The 24,397-nt window shown below is 44.5% G+C and overlaps 1 protein-coding gene across 6 annotated transcripts in view; it reads left to right on the top strand.

The window, feature by feature from the left end:
• prdm11 (PR domain containing 11) overlaps positions 1–24,397 on the top strand; it is a 44,815-nt gene that overhangs the window by 11,610 nt on the left and 8,808 nt on the right. For all 6 annotated transcript variants that reach the window (XM_035395685.1, XM_035395689.1, XM_035395687.1 and 3 more), the window contains 5 exons: positions 587–693; positions 2,020–2,279; positions 2,513–2,580; positions 3,417–3,604; positions 20,484–21,068. In XM_035395685.1, the coding sequence (XP_035251576.1) occupies positions 587–693; positions 2,020–2,279; positions 2,513–2,580; positions 3,417–3,604; positions 20,484–21,068 (1,208 nt within the window). The remainder of the gene's footprint in view (positions 1–586; positions 694–2,019; positions 2,280–2,512; positions 2,581–3,416; positions 3,605–20,483; positions 21,069–24,397) is intronic.

The following is a 24,397-nucleotide window of genomic DNA, read 5'->3' as shown; positions in this document are numbered from 1 at the left end:
AACATGGGATTTTTGTTCTCCATGGCATGACATACATGCATGACATGTTATTTCTGATAGAAAGAGGGTAAGTAATCCCTCTAAACATGAAAAGCACCAAATTTAGAAAAAGGAGCAGTTTCAACCACAGCTCTGGGGACTGTGGTTGGAACAATAACCAGCATACACAGGGGGTCCCCAGGGCTGAGGCTGGGAACCCCTGCTCAGGTCTGTTGGTAAATGGCAAGCCACGATTGGCTGAATGGCCAGTTCTCATTATGCATTCTTTGGTTCTTTTGTTGTTGGCTAACTCAATGTATGATTTTTAAAAATATTTACAAGTTATATATATATATAAAAATACAAGTACATATTTCTACAGGGACAGATCTCATTAACAAACGTTCTTGTAAATGTGCCAGTATTAGCCAACTGGCTAGTTTCCAACTGCAAATAATTGTGAAAGTATTTATCTTTGACTTCACTTGATGTAATAAACTATTTATATTCCTTGCGACTGTTTTCTACGCCGATGTAGCTGGTAATTTGTGCAAATGACTCATTGATGGAAATGATTTTTAGCGGTGGTCTCGTCCCCCCAATTCAGCCAATCGAAAGACGAGGAGTCTTTACCCCCTGAGGAGCCGAACAAGAAACTGAAGGTGGACCACATCCATGGCGGCACGGAAAGCCTCCACAATGTAGACTTCTGGTGTAAGTTCTTCTGTCTTTTCTGCCATTTCCACATTGCTCTAACCTTCATGGGGGTTGTCTTTGGGAAAGCCAGTTGTGAGAAACTTTTGTCGAAATCTGTGAGGAGGTTGCTAGGTAGCCCATCCTGTCAAGGCACTGTCCCAGTGTGTGGATGGGCCCCACAGTCTGGTATATGCAAAACCACTGTTCCAGTGTGTGGATGGGCCCCACAGTCTGGTATATGCAAAGCCATGTTCCAGTGTGTGGATGGGCCCCACAGTCTGGTATATGCAAAGGCATGTTCCAGTGTGTGGATGGGCCCCACAGTCTGGTATATGCAAAACCACTGTTGCAATGTGTGGATGGGACCCACAGCCTGGTATATGCAAAGCCATGTTCCAGTGTGTGGATGGGCCCCACAGTCTGGTATATGCAAAGCCATGTTCCAGTGTGTGGATGGGCCCCACAGTCTTGTACAAATTAAAGATACCCTTAAATGGGCAAGATATGTGCATGTATGTATCCGTCTCTCATCTTCAGACAAGACTATTGTTAAAGAAGATATTTTTCTCAGATATGTTGTCAATGATGTACCAGACCAGTTAGCAAAATTTTCAGTTTGGAGGACCTTAAGAGTGCAGAGCCTTTTTGGTGTCGTACATCTCCCAAGAAAAATAGTCATAAATAAGCCAAGCGACACGTTCGGTTCGTCGTAACTTTCATTGCAGTCATGATGAGACCGAAGACAGGTGTCGCCATAAATCTACAGCGTGCCATGCCCTGGCTCATAAGTATTCATTGTATAAATCACAAGCTAGAGCTTGCCATTTTGGACGCTGTGAAAGAATTGCTGATGCAGCCGTACCATGACATCTCTCCCTGTAGACGTAAGCTGGGCGGCAGTGTAGTATAACGTTAAGCAAGGGTCAGGGACGTGTATGAATCGCTTCATGCCGAAGTTGTAAGTTAGAGTGACAGGAAGTCATTTAGAGTCGAGTCAAGTTTCCTCCGAACGAAGAGCTGTAAGACGACTCATAAGTAGTTGTTTCAACCCATATATTTTTTTTATAACACATGAGCAATAGTGAAAACATTGATGCTCCAAGGCGAAGATGGTGTTTCAGTCCGTGTCTTAGACTCTATTAGACTCTGACATTTTCTTCCCATATTGCAAGGCTTCTTGCACTACTCAGTTCTACTACTCGCCAGAAAATTGCTTTTTGAGCAAAAATAATAAATATCAGCAGGGGGCGACATTGCATCCGGTGCTGAGGTTGAGAACCGAAAGCTGGGCCCTTGGTGTTTCGTTGACTGTGCGTCGTACCTCTTCCCCCCGTGTCTGCGCAGTTTGCGAGGAGTGCAAGGAGTACTTCATAGAGGAGTGCCCGAGTCACGGCCCCCCCGTCTTCGTGCCGGACACCCCCGTGCCCCTGGGGGTGCCGAACCGCGCCACCCTGACCGCCCCCTCGGGGATCGAGGTCATCCAGGAAGGGGGGGAGGTGGACGTGTGCTGCGTGGACAAGGACATCCCCAAGGGGGCGCTGTTCGGCCCGTATCAGGGGGAGGTGGTCTCTCAGGACAAGTCCTCCGGATTCTTCTCCTGGATGGTGAGTGCGGCTTCCCTTTTCTTTTTTTTCTTCTCCTTTCCTTAACTTTACAGGTTTAATAAATACTGGATATTCTGTTTTTGTTTCATATGGTCACCTTTACTTGAATAATATTTTGTGCATTGTACATTATTTTGCCGACATTGAGGAGTCCATAAAATAGCAGTAGTAGTCCTGGAACAGTAATTGGCACCATTGTGCTGCTGTCTGAATCCGAATTTTTTTCTTTATAGATCATCGATGAAAACAACACGTACAAATCCATCGATGGCAGCGATGAAACGAAGGCTAACTGGATGAGGTACAGCTCATTTTTGTGTCAGTCATTACATGGCTTCATTCTAACATAACCCAAACAATAAGGCCCAGACATAATACACGCTCACCCTCACTCACACACGCACTCACTCACTCACTCACTCACTCACTCACTCACTCACTCACACACTCACTCACACACACACGCACACACACACACACACTCATTCACACACATACACACTCACACACACTCACTCACTCACACTCACACACACACACACACACACACACTTACCTATTCACACACACACTCACTCACTCACACACACACACACAGTCACTCATTCACACACACACTCACACACACACACTCACTCACACACACACACACACACACACATACACTCACTCACACACACAGTCACACTCACTCACTCACACACACTCACTCACTCACACACTCACTCACTCACTCACTCACACACTCACTCACTCACTCACACTCACCCACACTCACTCACTCACACACAAACTCACACACACACACACACACACACACACAGTCGCACACAATCACTCACTCACACACACAGTCACACACAGTCACTCATTCACACACACAGTCACACACTCACTCACTCACTCATGTTTAGCAAGCTGAAGATTCTCCTCATTTGTTAGCATTAGCGGCGCTTCACATCAGTGACACCGCGTGTCCTTGCTCGCCATTCTAAAATGGCTGCATCGCAACGGGTCGCTCAGACCGGCTGCTCCGAGCTCGTCGATGGACGAGGCTCGCTTCGCCGCGTCTCGAGACGGCCGGTGTGTGGCGCTGTGCCGCGCGCTGACGGACGTGTCGCGGCTGATCCGCCGCAGGTACGTGCGCACCTCGGCGGACGACGGCGAGCGGAACCTGACGGCCTTTCAGCACGGCGAGCACATCTACTTCCGGGTGTGCCGGGACCTGGCGGCGGGCGAGAGGCTGCGCGTGTGGTACAGCGACGACTACATGGGCCGGCTGCACAGCATGTCCCAGGACAGCATCGACTGCAATCTGGCCGCAGGTGAGAGACGCCTTCCCACAGTGCACCTGTCCGTCATGGGTTAATGGCTGGAAATGGCTGGGTTTTTTTTTTTTTTTTTTTTTAAGGGGAGATACAAGATGGTTTGGGAAAGAAAATCGCTCTAAAAGAGAATCGGTCCGTTCCTCGGTGTATTTTTTGGCTGTGATTAGTGTTGCGTTGGATGTTCAGAACTGTACCACGGGACCAAAAGTCACTGTGAGGCTCTAGTTTTATGTGTAAATGGACTGCATTTTATATAGTGCTTTTATCCAAAACGCTTTACAATTGATGCCTCTCATTCACCCATTCACACACACTCACACACCAACGGTGAAAGGCTGCCATGCAAGGTACCAATCAGCTCGTTCGGAGCAATTAGGGGTTAGGTGTCTTGCTCAGGGTCACTTCGACACGCCCAGGGCGGGGGATCGAACCGGCAACCCTCCGGCTGCCAGACAACCGCTCTTACCTCCTGAGCTATGTCGCCCCATAAACAGTCGCTTTGGTGCTGTTCACACTTTGTCAGTCTGCGCCTCGAATTATACTGATCTCACACTAAATACTTAAAGCCTCGAAAATGGCTATTCCCAAAGTGTTTGGTAAGTTGCTGATAAAAATCACGCTTTCGAACATCGCCTGTGTTCCCCGCTGATTTCTGGGATCCGGTGCTGGTGTGGAAACACCTTTTTTAGCAGCACAGCTGGTCATCTGTGCGGAAGATACAGGCAAGCGTGCCACAGTCTGTCTGGACAAAACTACATTACAGTCATTTAGACCTACACAACATTTTTTTTACATAGCACTTACATTGCATCCATTTATACAGTTGAATATATACCAAAGCAATGCAGGTTAAGAACCTTGCTCAAGGGGACAATGGCAGGGTCCTACCTGGCAATCGAACCTGTGACCTTTAGGTTACAAGACCAGTTTCTTACCCATTATACTACACTGCTACCCTTACCTGGATTTACCTGGCTGCTGGGCGGCCTGTCCTGTTAAAGCACTGCTCTTGTGTGTGGATGGACCCCACGGCCTGGCATCAGATCCGGACTGTGCCAGAAGCCCAGCCGGGTGATGCTCGATTGGCTCCAGCATCGCCCAGGGAGGGGGAGGGTTTCAGCTGGCTGGGACTGCTGCATCTCGTAATGCAATACTGACCCCTGCTGGGCGATTAGTTAGCTGAAAATCTGCTCGTTCAGAGCCCAACTGATGAGAAGCAGTGGCTGATATGTCACAAGAGCAAGTACTCGCCTGCACTGTTCTAATTTACATTGGAGGTTGTGGCTTTGAGCACCGTTAAAAATACAAACGGGGGATCTGTGTCTCGTGGGGTGTCTGCTTGTTTTCCACATTGAGGAATCAGAAAAGTCACAATAAAATAAAATAAAAACCTCCCTGACAGTCAACAATATTTACCTTTAGCCTCTTTTCATGCTTTAATGGTCTTTTAACAGAGCTTGGTTTAGCATCAGTGTTGTACGTGGTGGTGATGTCACGCATGGTGATGTCAGAGGTGGCGAAAAGAAGACAGTAATTAACCATTAAGGCAAGTTCATTATCACAGCCCCGTGGGGAACAGAAAATCAAAGCTCTCTAACCATCTGTGCATGGGGGAATATTGCATATGTGTTCTCCTCCAGCCTGATCCAGTTGTTTAAACTTCCTAACTATTGGCCTAGTAGTGGAGATGGGTACTTTCAGATGTTTCACTTTTTTAAAAACTTTTTTTTTTTGCCATTGCCTGATTTGTGTGGGTCAATGACCTTTTGTCTAACTTCATTTGTGTGCACTCTGACCTTTCCCTTGATGACGGATGACTGAGGCAGTTTGGCATGCGTGTCACCTCATATTTGTACCCCAGTGAGAATAGAAAGTCACAGATGACCGCATAAGAGTTCCCAAAGATTGAGATGAACGTAGACAAAAGGAAAATATAAATGGCAATATACTTTTTCACATATTGTTCATAAGAATTTATTGGGGTGCCTAGACATCTGTTCTTGAGAAAAAAAAGCGTGCTCAGTGGAGCCCTCATGTGGTTGTGTGACACTAGAGCCAATTCTGTGTTGCACTGGGACACTGGCACAGTCTGGATTTCCATACCAGACTGTTGGGCCCTCCATGCGCTTAGAGCAGTGCCTTAACATGATGAACTCTCAGCAGCCCAGCTGTGCTTAATTAACATAAGCTGAGCCATTTCATTTCTCTTGGCTGGTAGAGAAATTCTCTCGCTGTCTTGCTCCGGCTGAGGGAGAACGCAGTGATTTCGGACAGTTTTCTGTTTACTTGTTTTCTGGCACAGCTAACAAAGCCTGCGTGGGTGAATGTGAACACGCCTCTAATTACTGATATTACTCGTGAGGAAGCGTTCAGAGTAATGCTTTAAAATGTCTCTGAGTTTCACACGTCTGTGTATCAGCAAGTCGGTTTTTGCGCAACATGACAGATGTGTTTCCCCCTTTATTTCATCATGAAAACATTTTACAGAACCATTTTATTTTCAGAACTAGATAGCTAGGTGACTATTTTCTATTTTCTGTAATGAAGGGCAGTTTTCTCACCTGCAGTTCAGTCATCCTGCAGTAAGAGGATGACAGAGACTTCTTGCCAGTCAGTTATCCCATTGTGCTGCCCCAGTAATTTGCATAAATTACCACTAATTAAGCATAATGACTGACAACAATATTCATACACTGTCTCACATGCTGTTTCCAGAGCATAGAACCACAGACACACAGCAGATGCTTTTATATTGTTGAGCAATAACACGCTGTGGTAACTTTTTTTCCCTTCTAATGAATGGGAAGTACAAGTACAATAATTTAATTCATTTTATATATAACAATGATATGAAAGTTTTCAGTGCTGTTTGCATAAACAATGGCTAAAACAGATTAACTCAAATGAAACTGCATCTGTGATTAAATTGGATCGCTGTCAGTGGTTTAACAGTCTGCTATTCTTTGGCAGTGCTGAATGTAAACTTGTCCATAGGAATACACACATTTCTGAATTAGAATGAACAAGTGTCGTTTTGTCTTTTCGTCAATATTTGGAAGGATTTTTTCACTTCTGCCCCAAAAGTAGGATCAATGCAGTGGTTTGTGTGAACAAGTTAATTTTACTGTTCTGTGTTTTTTTTACTGGGTTGGGTATTCATTTCAGACTTAACCAACTCTTACATATTCCTTACATGTTTATTTAAAAACTTTTTTCAGGTGGAAATTTTGCACTCATGAAGGCATCAGTCCAAATCTCAAATTTGAATTTTTGCCTTACTGTGTGAGTTCGTTTTTCAACTTTTAATAATTCTTTCTGAATTTAGTGAGCACAGCCAACCCTCGAATACTACTTTAAGAAATAGTGTCAAAAAGAATCAATTTCAAGATGCTGTGAAGGGGAAATTTTGACCTATAATTCATAATTTTGACCTATAAAATTCACAAATGTCATTCACATTTTTTTTGAAGAAAAATAATTAGAGTTATCTGAGTCAGAGAAGTAGGGCTGTCAAATGGAAAAAAAAAACATTTAATTTGATCATTGCATTCCGGAAAAGTAAGAGTTTTAATTATATTTAATAATTGCATTGCCATAGAAGGCTTGGTTTTCTGATCGAGGCACAGCGTGTGGTGAGCGGGCGGTCCCACTGGTGAAGTGCCGTTTGCGTGGATTTTGATGCGCCTGAGGCCGTTTGGTGATTCGGTGACTCGCCGCGAGCCGGAGTGGGAAGGGACGCACCGTTGGGGGCGTGTCAGTGAAGATCAGGCAGCGCGGTGCAATCTTTGGCGCGACAGACTGCAATTTTAGTGTCGATGCAGTCGTGCGATTCGTGCCTGCGCCTGTGCGCCTGCTCAGACCAGACCTGTGGTGCAAGTCGCTGCCAATTAGCTGTTTTCGTGGATCATATGCCAGGGTTCATATGGATCGTATGCAGGTTTCCCCCTGCAGTACATTAGTCGAGGCAGCACACCTGAATATTGCTTGCCGCCCCGCCTAAAGCCCATAAAAATATAATACGGCAGTGTCACGTCTGAAAACTGATTTACTATGATTTAAAAATCAATTGAAAATTTGTTAGCGTAAGTGCTGCATATAAATAGAATGTTTTGTCCTCTCTTCTCTTCTTGTGTCCTTTGTCATTATTTTCTGGTTTCTTATTTCCTTTGATGTCTCTGATATTTCGAAGCACTCCTATTGCTTTCGAAGCACCAAATGACATTTATAGCTAATTAAATTTGCCATTTGCATAATACAATTCTGACCACAGTTGTAGGGACGCTCAGCCACTAGTGTAGGCAACACAAGCAGTCAGTGAAGAGAGGCAGGGCAGAAAGGATTTTTATTGAGGTGTCTATTCTGTACGTTGTATAAAGAAAGTGGAAAAATTAAACATAGGAAAATCGGAGTAACATTTTACTTGGGTCAATTGGGGGGGGGGGGGGGCACCAACCCCCACCCTCACCGGGTCCAAGGTCAAGTTGCACCATTTCACCACCCCACCTCCAATTAACACGCTCACCTGACCCTGTCTTCTTTTTCTTTACTTTTTTAAACAATATATAGTCCCCTTACTCATGCATTATCATTTGCTCTTTTATTTGAATGGCAGTTGAACTACCAAGTCATTTTACTGTTTTAAATGGCATAACTGGCATTGTTACGATCTTCCCTGGTTTTGTTAAAAACGTAAAGATTCTGTCCATCGTCATTATTACTCAGTTATAGCATACGCATTTAAGCTATTTAACTACAAGTTTTGATGAGAAATTAAAAGCGGGCTGTAATAATTATATATTAAGGCAATGTTTCAAAAAAATTTCAAACAAATTTCTCTTATGAGATTCCTTTGAATGAAATTTTTTGGAAAAAGTGACAGCCCTACTTTTCTCCTACCACACAAGAACTCCCACACACTTCTCTTGGGAAAAGCTTCTTCTGACTAGTATATCCTCGTCTTCCACTGCAGTGGTAGATCGCGGAAATTGGCAGTACGCCGGGACACCAACTCTTAAAGGGAATGAAAAGAGGTCATTGGCTGAGAATGAATGCAGCTGCAGCACCACCCACGATAATATATTCAGCCTAATCCAGCCCATTTTCCACCTGCTCCGCGCACTTTGAGCTGTGCGCTCCACGCCTCGCGAAAACACGAACATTTAGCCACCACACCCAGTGCTGCGCCATTGACCGCGCCCATGCGACATGCGCCTGGAAAACGTGTAGGATTCTCTTAAACCCCCTCGTGTTGTGTGTGTTACGTCCACGATAACGTAAGCGCCTGGAGTAATCAGGTGTGTGCTGGTTGTGCCGTGGTTTTCCACCATTGGAGATAATTTTGGTAAAAACTGGTAGTGTTGCTTGCTGTCCACACATCCCCATGTCTTGCTGCGGAACATTAGACAGGGATGGTATTGTTTTTAAATTCAAGACCTGATTGACTGTGCACCTGTTTGAAAAAGTCTTATACTCACTAGCTAGCTACCAAGCTAATATCTCTTCGCCTTTACTATCCTGATGACAAACTGCTGTCTGAGCAGAACGCAGAAGGGAAACAATCTGTGCTGTCAGACTTTTGAGTCATTTTTCCTACCACCTGCTGTGAACTGGCATTCACAAAATTAGATTATGCAAATTGATAACTACAGCATTAATAGATGGCTATCTTGTGGTGACTCTTTGTAAGCAGTTTGCAAGATAGCTGATGAACTTGCAACTGGCTTCGAGACAAATTAACTATTAAATTAACTCTATTAGCTGGGTTAATTAGCTACTTTCCAGTACTCTTCAACCAATATGGAGAGCGTGCATCACGTTGGGGGGGGCTGGTGTATCTCACGCACTTAGCATTGGCCCTGGTCTGTCAATCACACTGCCCATGATTACCACGACAACCATCGCCATGACTACCACTATCAATACTTTCAATTCTGCAACTGAGGTACTTCCCATAATTCTAATGCTATATTCTTGAAAACTATTTTAACTGTAACACTTGATGCTTTGGCAAGTAAACCGTGTCTTTTGGAACTCTTTCCCAGTTATTTCCTGTTTGAGGAATGTGCAAATGTCCAACCTTAAGTCCTACAGCCCTACAGGAGAGTGGTGATAAAAGAGGAAGCCAGCCTGGATACTTTATTGTTCAGTCGGACCATTTTACTTCTTGAAATGTGATTCACAAACGGGCTAGTATGTTTCAGTGAGGTTAATGCATTATCACAAGACGACAAAACTGTAAACTTTGTACTGTAATGATTACAACAGTAAATGATCAGCATTAAGTTTTTTTTTTTTTTTTTTTTTTTCCTTTGCATTAACAGCCAAGCTTTGGAAACTAGATGTGTAGCCACCCCCCTCCTTGGAAAGGGAAAAAAACGGCTTTAAGGTCAAGCTGTATGTTTAGGGACCAAGCATTGAACCCTTTCATTGACCAGAATGTTAAAAGTTTGCAGAGAACATTGAGAATCATTTTATGATCCTAGCTTTTATGTTAGTCATATTTCCAATTATTTTGGGCAATGAATCACTTTTTTTCTGCCATCCAGCCCGACTTTCACATTTTCGTGTTATATCCAATAGCCAATGGGTCACTCTCTGAAACTTTTTGCACTGATACGATCTCCCTTGCAACATGACGGTGTATAGGTTGAAATTAACTAATGTGATTATGTGAACAAAAGAATTGTTATTGGGTGTATGTAATTGGGCTCTGTCATTTGAGAAACAGTGCTCAGTAGCAAGTTGTCGATAAAGTTCTGGTTGCTAGAGATGGGTATAAATACCAATAAACCCTTAAAAGACATAAAAATTTTCAGATAAAATAATATCCAGGCCCAATATTAGACTAACATAGACAAGCAAACACTATACTCATTCCTATATTTTACTAGCATTCAAGCACTATTCTCGCTATGATAGCTTTCTCATTTGCAACTTTGCAATAGTATAATGATGACTATCAAAGAGTGAAAGACATGTGTATCTGTACTAGCTGATTGATTCTGTATTCCCTATAACATAAGAATTCCATAACTTGGTTCTTAAGTGCCTTACCTGGCTGAAAAATACCTAGCCAAATAAAATATTGGAAATTATTCACCAGGGCGGTGCAGTGGGTAGCACTGTCGCCTCACAGCAGTGCTTCCAGATTGTATTTCTGCCTCTCGCCCGATGCACGCTGGGATAGGCTCCAGCACCCCCCGCGACCCTGCCCAGGATAAGCGGGTATAGATAAGAGATGGATGGATGGATGGATGGAAATTATCCACCAAAGCAAATTGAGACATGGTGCAATCTGTTGAGTGGCTGACTCGCAAGTCATTTGCGAGTGACCCTGTGCAGACATGAGTGTAAGGCCCACTATGGCACTTTCTCCGCTGTGGTTCATTCTCTGTCTGTCCCACTCGACATGGAAGAACAATGCATTTAGTTCTAATTTAAAAGGGCCTACACTGCTGGAAACAGATGGTGAAATTTCCTCTGATGAACTTGGACATAAGGTCCGCAAACCTGATCTCGGTGAGTCGCAGGGTCATCTGGGGTTCCCAGCCGAGGTGAGCCTCAGGTTCTACTGGGGTCCTCAAACCTGATCCTGGAGAGTTGCAGGGTTCTGCCAAGGTCCCCATTCGAGGTTCTGGAGAGCCACAGGGTCTGCTGGGGGTCCCCAACCGAATCCTGGGGACTTGCAGGGTCTGTTGGGGTCCCGAAACCTGGCTTAGGAGAGTCACAGGATCTACCGGGGTCTCTGACCCTGGTGCTGGATACATGTTGGGTCTCATTTGTTTTTGTTTTCACTTTTAAAATCCACAAACAATACAGATCCCAGAAACCGGCCAAGTAAACTGCACAATTAATGGCTTAAACTGATCAGTTAAGTGCTTCGTGACACAGAGAACCTGGGCACGCCGCAAGTCTCCAAGACCAGGGTTGGGTTCATCTGGTTTATAGTCACAGCTGAATTCATGAGTACATGAGGTTAAATGTGCCCTTTCCTGTTGCCTCTGTGTGATGAAACCCTATGCAAAGCCTGCTGGACCAAAGTGGGCATGCTTGGCTCTCGCTGGTTAACCTGGGTATTTACATGTGCATTTTCTGTAAATGCATTTTAGAAATGTAACATTTTAAACCTTGATGAATTGCCCAAATGGGCCATGCCCCGGCTTATAAAATTCTTTAGCAAGTCGCACAAACTTGACGTCTTGTTAGTGGTACTCTCTCATGGCCTTTTTAAACATTGTGTATAGGCCCAACTTATACTGTGAATTCATATAACATTGCAAGTGGGGGAAATTTTAACTTTTTGTTCTCAGAAAAATTAGCTTTTCTTTTTCCTTTTAAATTTTTGGGAAAATGTATCCTCGATCTTCATCGCTCTAAATAAATGTCTGGTATAGTAAATGCTGGTATAGTCCTCACGCACACTTCTACGTTGTCTCCTTGAAACCAGTAGGACAAAAGAGCGTACGTTAAACATGTCGTTTTACATACAATGAATACTTTGTCTTGATTCTTAACTACATACCTCCTGTCCCCCCCCCCTCCCCCCCCCTCCCCCACCCCCCGGTCTGAAAGGGTAGAAACTAATTTCTGCGTCTCGCTGTCTCCTTCTCGCTCTCTCTCTGTCTGACAGTGGAAAAGGGGGGGGAACTGCCCGTGTGGTCGAGCCCCTGGAACGTGACCGCGCGCGACAGGGAGGCCACTCAGGCCCTAATAGAGCATTACGGGTCCCCGGAGATCCAGCGTTTGCTAAACGATCGGACCACTAAAACCAAACAGATTTTCGAGATCATTGCGAGCCGGATGGAGGCGCAGGGCTTCCTGATCAGCGAGAGCTCGTGGAAGGCCGGCGAGCGCTGCTTCCAGAAGTGGCGGAACATGGAGCGGACGTACAAGGACTACGTCCTGGCGCGCAAGAAGACGGACGCGCGGCGGCGGCGGCAGCCCGAGTTCTTCGAGCAGCTGCACGCGCTCATGGGCCAGCGGCTGAGCCAGAAGCTGGCGGCCGCCGTGTCCGCCGAGCCCCCCCCAGCCGCCCGCGGAGGCGGAGGCGCCGGCGGGGGGTCGAAGACGGGCGGCGGCCCGGGCGCCAAGGCCGGAGCCCTCGCCCTCTCCCCCGCCCTCTCCCCCGCCGCCCCCGCCGTGCCCCTCTACGCTATCGTGGTCCCCGCCAGTCACCCGCTGGCCATCGGCATCCCGTCCACCTCGGTTTCGGAAGCGGAGGACCGCTCGCTCGCCTCCGGGAGCGCCAGGCCCCCCGAGCCGTCGGCCCGAAAGTCGGCCAGGGAGAGGGTCCCTCACCCCAAGCTCGTCCAGGTCAACGAAGAGAAGGAAGAGAAGCGCATGCAGAGGAAGAAACGAAGATCTTGGCTGGGAGATACCAGAGGTAGGTTGGCTGTGTGACTGCATGAGGCACTTGGGTAGATGCAACAGGCCGAGTTTGTCGATTGGGCTCTGGACCTCCTTAAAGTCCCTGTTTGCAATCACATTTTGTGAAGGAAATGGGCTTTTTGTAACTGCTTTTGCTGATTTCTCTGGTAACAACCAAGCCATTGGTCAACTGGGCCATCTAATTATGGCAATTCTATCTCCTACCTTAGTCCCCAAGATTGTTGCTTCTCTTGTTCTTTTACTTGATGTCTGGTCCCTAATTATAATAATGTGTTCAGACAGTATACACAGTTGGTTTATTCCAATCGTGAGAATGTACTATCAAGGATCGTTGGGGGACTACACATTAGGCCATTTCTACCTCTTGATGATAAGCTGTTTCTTGTGCTTTGCCTTTCTCATCTATATACTTAAAAATAATCCACATATCGAACAACACTTTAAAAATAATCCACGCCTAGAACGAATTTACTTGAGTAAAATTCTTATTTTACCGCACGATTGTGGGCAGTTTGGTTTGCGCCAGTCTATTTTTGTCACGAGGTCGGCGTGGCGATATTTTGAGGCGAAAGCCAGTTCGGTCGAGGAGGTTCTGCGTAAACGTAGCACTTCAACCTTAGCGCTTCGCCTCGCCAAGCGCACGGCACCCCTGACATGTCTCTCTCTCTGTCTGTCTCTTCACCCAGCTGTTGAGAACGGGGACGTTCACGCCGTGGGGTCAGACCCCAAAGTGTGCAGTCAGGACGTGGAGGCCACGGAGGCCCTGGTGGAGCTCTACGCCTCGCCGGAGATACAGGGACTGATCAGGGAGAACAAAACGCGCACCAAGCGCATTTTCGAGATCATCGCCGGCCGGCTGCAGGACCAGGGCTTCCACATCAGCGACCTGCCCGAGCGGGCCGGGGAGCGCTGCTTCCAGAAGTGGCGGAACCTGTCCCGCGCCTACAAGGAGTACGTCCTGCACCCCGAGAAGCCGGACGCCGTCAAGAGGAAGCCGCCGCCCTGCTTCCAGCAGCTCCAGGACCTGATTGGCCAGAGGCTGGGGCTCCAGACGCCCGCTGCCGGCAAGAGCCCCGCCCCCGAGGAGGGGGGCGGAGCCGAGGAGGACGCCTGCCCGCCCCCGCCGGGCGCCGCGGAGGCCCCCGCCAGCCCGGACGTCAGGACGGCCCTGCCCCCGTCGCCCTCGCCGCCGCCCTCCTCCTCCCCGCCGGGGACCCGCCTCCCCCACGGACCCTCGGGGGCCGCGCCCAAAAAGAGGCGGCTGGCGGACGTGGCGGAGCTCCTGCAGGAGTACCGGCAGGAGGAGCGCCGGGCGGAGCAGGAGAGGGAGAGGAGGGCGGAGGAGCGCTTTCAGCAGCTGCGGAAGATTCTGGAACAGCAGCACGCCGAGCAGACGCTGCTGATGAGGGAACTCATTAACGCTGTCAAGAAAAACTGACCCCCCCCCCCCCTTTTTTTATTTCTTTTTTCAGAATCATAAACATTTCCACTCAGTTATATTTTTTGCTACTTCAAATAGTATAACCATGTTTTTCGACCATCCACATGACAAAAGTTTTACTTGAAGGTGTACTTTTTTAACAAAAAAAAAAGGCTTTCTTTTGTATAACGGTTACAGACATGGATGTTGCTGGGGAGCGGGGGTGGGGGGGGGCTCACTCTGTCATTACGAACCTATTTCCTGTGTGTTGCCTGGAGATGTAATATCACTTCCTGGCAAAGTTGACGTAAGGAATGCTGAAGTACTCTTGGGTGGAAGGAAGAACACTCACCCTTTCTGTGAGGGAGCTCATGTTAAAGATCTCAAACTTTGTATCTTTGGCATATTTGTTGAAATAAACCGTTTGATTCGTGTCAGCTACTCTCTTGGTTGTTGTGTCGAATTTATCGGTGATCTATGGGAGTGACTCACTGTAAAACCCAAGAGCCAGTCTTAATTAATTAATTGAGTGGTCCTAATATAAGCTTGAAGGCCAGTGACTATTTGAACAGATTCAGGTTCCCTACTCAAATGGTTCAAGGCAATCAGTTCCTCAAACCATTTGAGTAAACTCAGCTTTTGGGTTTGCTGTCTAATAGCAGCAACTGATGTCAAATTCAGTCAATGTTTCAGTGCGAAGGATTGTGGTAGATAAAGAATGGTAGTGAAATGGTCAAAATTTACATAAACCAAAAGTTACTTCAGTTTCTCAATACTGTTTTTCATAAATCTGTTTTTCACTTTGGGCGAAAAATGTGTTTCGAGGTTTCTGTGACTGGTTTAAATCTTGATTATATCATATTGATTTTGGTCTTCTTGACCAGTTGTGGCCAGGCTGCAAAAACAAGATGGGCTAGCAAAATTATTTATATTAAAGGTTTGGCGTGTTTTAAAAACAACCTGCACGGCAAAAACTACATCGTTAAACCCTCAAAATCCTGGTCCCTCTGTGATTGCCATGTGGCATGACTGAAACAGAACTCTGGTTATGCCATGTCTGCAGTTGGCCTGGTTATGCTCTGTCTGTAGTTGACCTGGTAATGCTCTGTCTGTAGTTGACCTGGTAATGCTCTGTCTGCAGTTGACCTGGTAATGCTCTGTCTGTAGTTGACCTGGTTATGCTATGTCTGTAGTTGACCTGGTAATGCTCTGTCTGTAGTTGGCCTGGTAATGCTCTGTCTGTAGTTGACCTGGTAATGTTCCTCTGGCAGCCACAGTGGCAAAATGTGCCTCTAATGAACAACACGCATGTCAGAAATACGCTGTCGGCCATTTTGATGGAATTGAGGTGTGGTTAATGGTTTTAAGGAGTTTTAAATCTTCCTTTGGTCAACTTAATTATTGCTTTTTCAGTTAATATTCAGTTATTCAAATAGAATTTTAAATTAATGCGCCATTGTGTTGATACAATGGATGCATTTTTTATGGTTGTCACGTCCCCACATTGTTTTACCATGTTTTTTGCGTGTGATCAGCTGAAACAGCTGTTTTACTTTAATGAAAAGGTCTCAAATTGATGGTTGATTCTGTTTTATGCAGAGGGTAATTTGTTGCTCAGAAGAAAGAGCTTGGCAAAGTACAGTTAAAAAAAAGAGAATGTATTAATATAATCATACAACTCCCCCTCCACCCAAATATCCACACCTTCTCCACACCAACTCACTGCAAATTAAAAGTCAAGTCTGACCCTTGACAAAGAATTCAAGTGCATTGTCCTGATCAAGGCCATCGGGATTTTGCTGATTAGAAAACTGGCGGATTCAGTCTTTCCCAAAGAAAAAGAAACAATTTCACATTTATAAATGTATGGAAGACACAGCTATAGGTCCTCTTGCCGACATTATGTATTGTACATTACGGTTACCGTATATTTGTATTTGCTTGCGTTCTACAGAAGAAAATATTATACAACTCCGCAAGGCCACTTCACTGCTCTATGAGCCTGTTTGCTCTCTAAGAAGTGACTACAAACTTTAGAGTACTGTACGTCCATTTTGATTAACACAAAACAGGCCCCTGCTGTTGCTACAGACCATTCAAATATAGAGAAAGAACTTGAGAAAAAAAAAAGAATAGTGAGACTTGTTCTCTGTGAGGAGACTGTGGGTGTGAAAAGCTACTTTTAGAGGCAACCATTCGCAACCTGTTTGTTATACAATCAGTGATCCCAGCCAGCAGTTCCTTACAGTTATCTAACTGACAAAGAGGGAGGTATTTCCAGAAAAAAATATCTGCCTGCGATACTGAATTGTGGATATATAACACTTGCATATGAGTATTGCTTTCCTGTTAGTATATTACATTGAGATAAAACATTAACTCTCCCTGCTTGCCCTGTCGGCAAAATTGTATGGTGTCTTTAGGTCTCATCCTGGCAGTCAATTTGGGCTTTGTGTTCTGGTTGTCTAAAAAAGTATGTGTGAACTTTATGTGTTTCAGTCATTTTTTCCAAATGACATCTCTGTTATTATTTTGGCCATTTTTGTAGTTTTAGGGACAACTGAGAAACTCCACTTGATTATTCATTTTAAAAAACTGTCATTTCAGGGCTTAGAATCTTCTCTGACTTTAGTACTTTAATAAGGCATTTAGTACAACTATTTTTACCTCTTCGTGATTGCGCAACAGTGAAGTTCTTAAGCAGCATAACACTTTAAGCCATCAAATCCTGACAACAACAAATCGAAACCAAAGTACAGGAAGGAAAACACAAGGAAAGAATTATCAGCAAATAACAATAATTTCTATTTTTATGTGGCATGGTTTTTAGCCCCCCTTCGCCCCCCCCCCCCCCCCCCCCCCCCCCCTCCCCCCTTTGAAAAATGGTCAACAGGCTGTGGCACTCACATCTCACCCTTTGCTTTCTTTCCTTTAGCTGCTGTGCGCGCACTCTGATTTTCCTTTATTCCAGAACGCCCTGCAAGCAGCATGACCTACTTAGCTGCGAAGTCACGAAATAGCCGATTCTGTTTGATATGGTTCTGAAGGGCTTGTGCAACAGCGGCGGCTCAGCTCAGCTCATCTCCGGCTCCGAGTGCAGCCGCGAGTGTTTACTGCCCAGATCTCATCACAAAGATCTGAAACTGGCACATAGTGTCTGTCAAAGCTGCTGTGCTGAAGCAGGCTGTCACCAATACTGCACATGTCGTGCTGAGAAAGTAAATCTGCCTGATTTACACCCAGTAGCGGAGCAGACGCATAGACGATGCTATGCGGCGTAAACTTGCGTTCGTTGCCCATGCTAATGCATTAGATCTTTTATGCCGGACCGCGGCTGGTGTGAAAGCTTTTAATCCAATAGTATGGGCGCTAAAAGGAAGCACGCGCCACACGGTGTCCTCTGTGCGTCTGCTCTGCTCCTGGTATTAATCAAACGGTACACTTTATCCATCACAAACACTGTGTTTGTGGGGAATACAATGCAGATTTGCATTAAATTGTGAATCAGAATTATGGACTACTGTTTATTGAATCCAGAACATTGATTTTCAGCCATCTCAGATGGATGTTCTTTGACTCTGTCAAAAACTGTGAAATCTTCAGCACTTGGTCTGACGTCCTTTGATGTTAATGAGCTGTTCTGTTGAGCTGTCTGTTAGCAGCTGTTTGAAGGAAAACCACTGCACTCTTTTGATAAAACCGGGCAACCGTATTTTTTTTTTAAATAAAATGAAGGATAAAGAGTGTAGCATAGGCGTTATAGAACTGGGCTTGCAGCTGAAAGGGTGTAGGTGTGATTCTGAGGTGTTGTGCTGCCTTTTTAACCTTCAGCAAGGAACTTAACTGCCATTACTTTGGTAAGTTCCCAGCTGTATAAAGCATTGTACGTAGAAGAATGTAAGCTGTGTGCGTTGTTCTGGATAAGAGTGTCTGCTAAAGGTCTAAAATGTCGATGCATCAGCGATTGAACGCTGTGATTGGAGTAAAATGAGATCTCTGCCTTGGTCAGTAACCAATGGGTGTGCACAATATGCTATGGCTGGGATACGTGATTGGTTATGAGGTACAATCAAGGTGTTTTAGTCTCACAGGTGTATGTGATGTTATGTGTGGAAACCCCATTGTTCCTGTCCCTATTCACAGTTATATATTACTGTCACCCATGAAACAGATTTTTTAATCTGCCTCTTCACACAGCGCACACTGTTACATTGTTACACACGCGCTTTCAGCTAATAATTTTGGTTTTGTGTTTCCATTTAGGCTATTTACTGAAGCAATTCAGGTTAAATATGAGGGTTCAACAATAGCGCCCTACCTGGGAATCAACCCTGCAGTCTCTGAGTTACTAGCCCAGTTCCCTGTCATAGTGCACAGTCACCGATATCAGAAATGCTAGTTTCGTTTAGATTTTATCTGTCCTTACTCCTCCCATACTGCTTTTCTGTGTGTCACCACATTCGTCAACAACTCTGATCTGGGCATCTGGCATTTCCTGCAGTACTGACCATTTTCATTTTTGTTTGTTTTTGTTTGAAAACTTTGCGGACAGCACTTTCCCTCAAGAGTTTTCCTCACTCCAGTGCACCTGCTGCTCGAGTTAGTCTCATTATATGTTTGTGAAGCGTGACTGTTTCTGTCCTTATTTTGTGTTAGTTTTTTCCCCCAATTCGAAATGCCCACTTGTACATCGGCGCTAATGACTGGACCCCCTGCTATCAATGTGGGAAAGTGCAGAAAAACAAGTGTTTTCCTCTAAACAGTGTGATTTCAAGCACCACTTATCACACTGCAGCCCGCAAGTAGGGCAAGAGAACTTCTTTGATGAATATTTAAATCCAGACCAATGCCAGTGCTATCTGTGGCCGGTAGCTCCACAGGGTAATGCACAATTGGCAATTGCCTTGCCCAGGGTAAGATGAAATGGTTAAGATTTATTATCAAGATAACTACTGTTACTGTTTTCACTGCTGCACAACCAGTTGCCCCCTGGGGACAAATAAAGTTCTACTACTACTACTAAAGATTAAGATAACTTTACTGAATCCCTTCTGTTCATTTTTAACCCATACTTTGACCCCCTGCTGGCTAACACCCACAGTGTAGTACCCGGAAACCTAGTCTAGTTCTGAGGCCAATGCCTTGGTCAAAGGCAATTGCAGGAGTATTCCTATAATGGCTGGCGTATGCTTGTTTTTCGGTGTGGGGAGGAACCACACATAAACACAGGGAGAACATGCAAACTCCACGCAGAGAGAATCCGGCCGAAACTCGAACCCAGTACCACACGGGAGGGTTCAGTCGGTTAGGGCCCACGAGTCGTTGCTCTGCTGCTGGTTGATTAGGCGCCCGTGGGCTGCATTCCAATTCAATTTCAAGAACTTTATTGTCATTGTGCAAGCACAACGAAATTGCAATTGTGTCAACCTCAAATGGTGCATTTGTATTTAGGACTTACATACATATTTACAAAGAATAAATAAGACATGAATGAGATAATAAATATAAAATATCAGCAATAAATGTACAATATAGCAATATAAGTACAGAAAGCTTATATTAAAAATATAAGTTCCAAACAGGACATGTCTTCCTCTGATTCAGCTCTGTGTGAGGTTGGCTCTGGGCTGGGGTGTGAAAAGAAGCAGGCTGTTGGTGGTTATAATGCCAATAGGGCTGTGTTTCTTTATCTAATATTGGAAGATATTACCATTTTTAGCTTCAAAAAATCTGGGCCAGAAGAAAAATTTTCTCATCTGTTTACGATCATACTCTCCTTTCTGCATTGGTTTTTCAGGTAAGCAAAACAGGATTTCACCGTTACTTACAATGTCTAATGTTTGCGACTGCAAATGTACTTTCAGTTTACTTTTAGACGTATGCTTTTGTACAAGTTTGTAGATGGGACGAAGGGGCACATTTCACAGAAGTTAGACTGCAAATCAGTTTCACACGTTGGCAGGATCAGTCTTTCATTTTCATATGAGTCTGTTACAGCATGATACATTATATTATGCATTATACCCTTGCCACCGATCTTGCTAACTCTGCTGAACTGTTGTATTTCAGTGCCGACAGCCGTTGAAAAATCAGAGGCTGTTCACCAGCATCATGAGGAGACCAAAGGGCCGGTGCTGAGGTCGACGCTTCATGGAAGGAGGGGCCTCAGCAAGCAAGCCAACGACGAAGCGGACTGTCAACCGCAGGCCAAGAAGAAGAAGATTGACCTCATCTTCAAAGACGTTCTGGAAGCTTCTTTGGGGTCCTCCAAGGGCATGGACAGTGCCATCCCGCTGAGGCAGACCCGAGGCCAGCAGGTCACCTCCCTGTTCAACCACCCCAAAATGGCCCCGCTCCACATAGGCTCCGCGTACTCCATCCAGCAGGAGTGCAAACCCGTTGTCGCGGCTCCTGGCTCCACCCCCTCGGACCGGGAAGAGGCGGAGCCTGACGCGAGGTGCGTGAAGACGGAAGAACACTCTGCCCTGGCCGTCGAGAGCCCCTCGACCTCCTTTTGCCCCAACTGCGTCAAGCTGAAACGGAGGATCCGCGAGCTGGAGGCGGAGCTGGAACGCCTGAGGGCGGGGCCACCACTGGATTCACAGAGCCAGGCCCCGCCCCTGCCAGACCCTCTCCCATTTGAAGATCTGCGAGGTAGGTAGGGCAGAGAATTGGGTGCAGGGGGTCACAGGGCAGAAGTAAAAAATAATAATAATTTGACATGTTTTGTCTTACTTTCAGAATAACTGGTATGGTGTGTACTTCATGTTTTATATATTTTAATTCAGAGCAAGTTACACACAATCCATGTATATATAGCTGGATATTAACTGAAGCAATTTGGGTACCTTGGAGTACAGTGGCAGAACCTCATCCTGGAATCAAACCTATAGCCTTGGAGTTTCACCATTATAGTATTCAATAACCCCTGCTGACCGTGTCTGAAATGAAACTAGAATTTCATCTGAACTGCAGCCTCTGCTAAATTTTAAAAATGTTTTATGGTATATCCAGATGATGTCACAGAATTATTACATGTGATATATTAGAAAGGAAATCAGCATATGAAACCATGATTATTGGCTGGTGTTTGAAAGGTGACTCCTTTATTACTTGTGGATCTACACCTACATGAGGACAGTTCTCTTTGTTCGATCTTCTGGCACAGCCAGAATTATTGCTCTGGAATTTTCTTTTTTTTACTTACGATAGCATACTTCCGAGGAGCTTCTGTCCTGATGGACTAGCACGTCCTTGCTGTAAGGAGAGAAGGCTTTTCTTCCACCCTTCCTCTGCTTACCTTATAGATTATAAAACCATATTTCCTTTCATCTGAAGCTTTTGCAGCCAATCGGAAATGAAGTGTCACTTTTAATGATCTAAAGTGATCATCACAAACATGGTAAAAAGAAATCTAAGCATGACTAATTGGCTTTGGGGTATTGTGCAGTAATGTGCATAAGCATCATGGGAAACTGCAGTGTTATCCAATTTGCTTTTTTCACTGGTGATCTGTTCTTTTTTCCCATTGTAGGTGTCTTCTCTTTTCTGGGAAATTGGATGCAATTTTATACTAATTTTATATCTTTGTACCTCCATTTAAATGAACCCTCCACTCTCACATTAAAGTACTGAAAAAAATGTGTTTGCTTTTCATTTTAGTCTATAATAATTATTTTGCTTTGAATTTGCTTTCTGGTTGTCATCACCATATTAAGCATAGTGAGCAATTAGCGGTAGATATAATTTACTTAATGTGCAGGAAGAACAGAATAATTGAATGGAAAAACAAGCTAGTTGTCTAGCTAGATAACATTGTGAGTTACATTGACTGTTGCTGGTTGTACGTATGTAAACTTATATATTTTATTTTTTATTTTTTATTTAACCTTTATTCGACCCGGAGAGCCCCATTGAGACAGAATCTTTTACAAGGGAGACCTGGCCATATATATTATATATAAACAAAGGTTATCTACAATAATACAGCTTTTTGGCCAGTTTTCAAACATACTAGCTCACTAGCTAGCCTTTTTTCCTTTTCACCTCTCTTTGGGCCTTAGGGAAGGCATAGTCGTTGTGCAAATGTCTGCAGAGCCGCACTCCATATTTAATTCAGTAGCTCCAAAATGGCGGGATGATGAATTTTTCTTTGTGAATGAATGGTGTTTATAGTGGTAATAGACCTGAGAACGTTTGACTCATAGATCTGCATGTGTATATGTATCTTCATGAGACCCGGCAGAAAAAGTTTATGCATTTAATTTTTTTTAAACCTAATTTAATTGCCTTGGATGAAAAAAACATATATCAGTGAAAATACTTTCAAAAATGCTATTTTATTTTCATTGAATGGTCCCTTGCAGTGTAGGTTTTAGCATAGTAGAATGGGTGGTTCTTGAGCTGAAGACAGAGACTCATGCCCTACAGGGGACAAACAAAAGCAAAACAAATTTTTCTGTTTTCTGTTTTTCTGTGGTTCTTTGCTCTCGTTCATTTACAATGTAGTTTAATGATCACTATGGTAGTCTTGCAATGGTAGGCTGGGTGATAAACAATAATGATAGTTGTGTGAAATGTTTTCTCGGAACAATAAGAATCAATGCCATCATGTGGTCTCTTCTTCTTCCTTCTTCAGTAATAGTAGTGAGCCTATACAATTCAGAGGAAAGCATCAGCATCCATATCTATTGGGTGTTGTTATAATAGCCAGTCAACGGCAGGTGGAAGTTCAATACTGCATCAGGTATGATTACAGGAAAAAAGCAGCCCTCTTTGCCACAGGGCAGAGATGATTGTTATTGTGCTCAAAAAAACAATTTTGGCAATTGCCATTGTTTATTGGCCGGCCATACTTCCTTTGTTTAACGTTTCATGTTCAAGTGTGTTGTTGACAAGTTATCAGTCAGATCTGCACTTCTTGCTCTTGCTGTTTCTTTGGAAACTGTACTTTCCTCTCTGTGTTTTGATCCTTGTGCGCTTGTGCATTGTGAGTGGGTAAGAGCACATAAGAGCACGGATTTACATAGACGACTCTGTTCAAACCAAATAACTCTGTGGCAATTTTTGTAACAGAACAAGATTTGCCACAAATTTTTCGTGTTCATTGGGTTTCGAATGAGGACTGCAAATGTGCCTGCTCAAGGGTTTTTTGTGACGTCATTCATGCTGCAAACTCATCGGCTGTGGCGTTGGTTAGCAGCCATTCTGTGTCATCCTGCAAGTGGGGATCCTTCTTTATAATCAAGTGGCTGCAGTCTACCTTCTCTAGCTGGTTGGGATTCAGTCGACCTTTTTTGTTATCATTCACATTTCAGTGAAAGATTTATTTTTTCTTCAGAAACTTTGGTCTGGTGAGCCAAGCGAGCACTGAATACAACTTGCCAGACTGAGTTTGTGAAGGAAGTTTGAGTTTGGGAGGACTGTTGATTGAATATAGGCAAACGACTGATGGGCCACAGAGTGAATGAAACAAACGGCGGTTGGTTGCTGCACATGCTGCCGGTGATGTATGTGCTAATTTCAGACAGTGTCCCGAATCAACAGAGGAAGCGTTACATTGCAGGCATTTAGCAGACGCTCTTATCTAGAGCAACTTACACAACTTTGTACATAGCATTTACATTGTATCCAATTATATGTACTGAAGCAATGCAGGTTAAGTACCTTGCTCAAGGGTACGACGGCAGCTTCCTGCGGGGACTTGAACCTGTGACCTTTAGGCCATCTCCTTACCTATTATACTGCCCTGCCACCTGGAGCGAGGAGACAGGCCTACAAATAGAGTTTTGGTGTTCTAAAAAAAATGGGTGGGACCAATAGGATCCCTTTTTTTCTCCTAAAAAAGTGTTTACAAAATGTAATGCTGTTTTTACTGCGATAATGTAAAGTTATGATCTAATAGCCTTTTATTCAATTCAAACAACTGGGGAATTTTTATTTTTGTGTTTTTTTTTTGTGTTTTTTTTTACTTTAAATTGTCT

Source organism: Anguilla anguilla, chromosome 16 (genome assembly GCF_013347855.1).
Source record: "Anguilla anguilla isolate fAngAng1 chromosome 16, fAngAng1.pri, whole genome shotgun sequence".
Lineage (NCBI taxonomy): Eukaryota > Metazoa > Chordata > Actinopteri > Anguilliformes > Anguillidae > Anguilla > Anguilla anguilla.
This window is presented reverse-complemented; position numbering and strand designations above follow the sequence as displayed.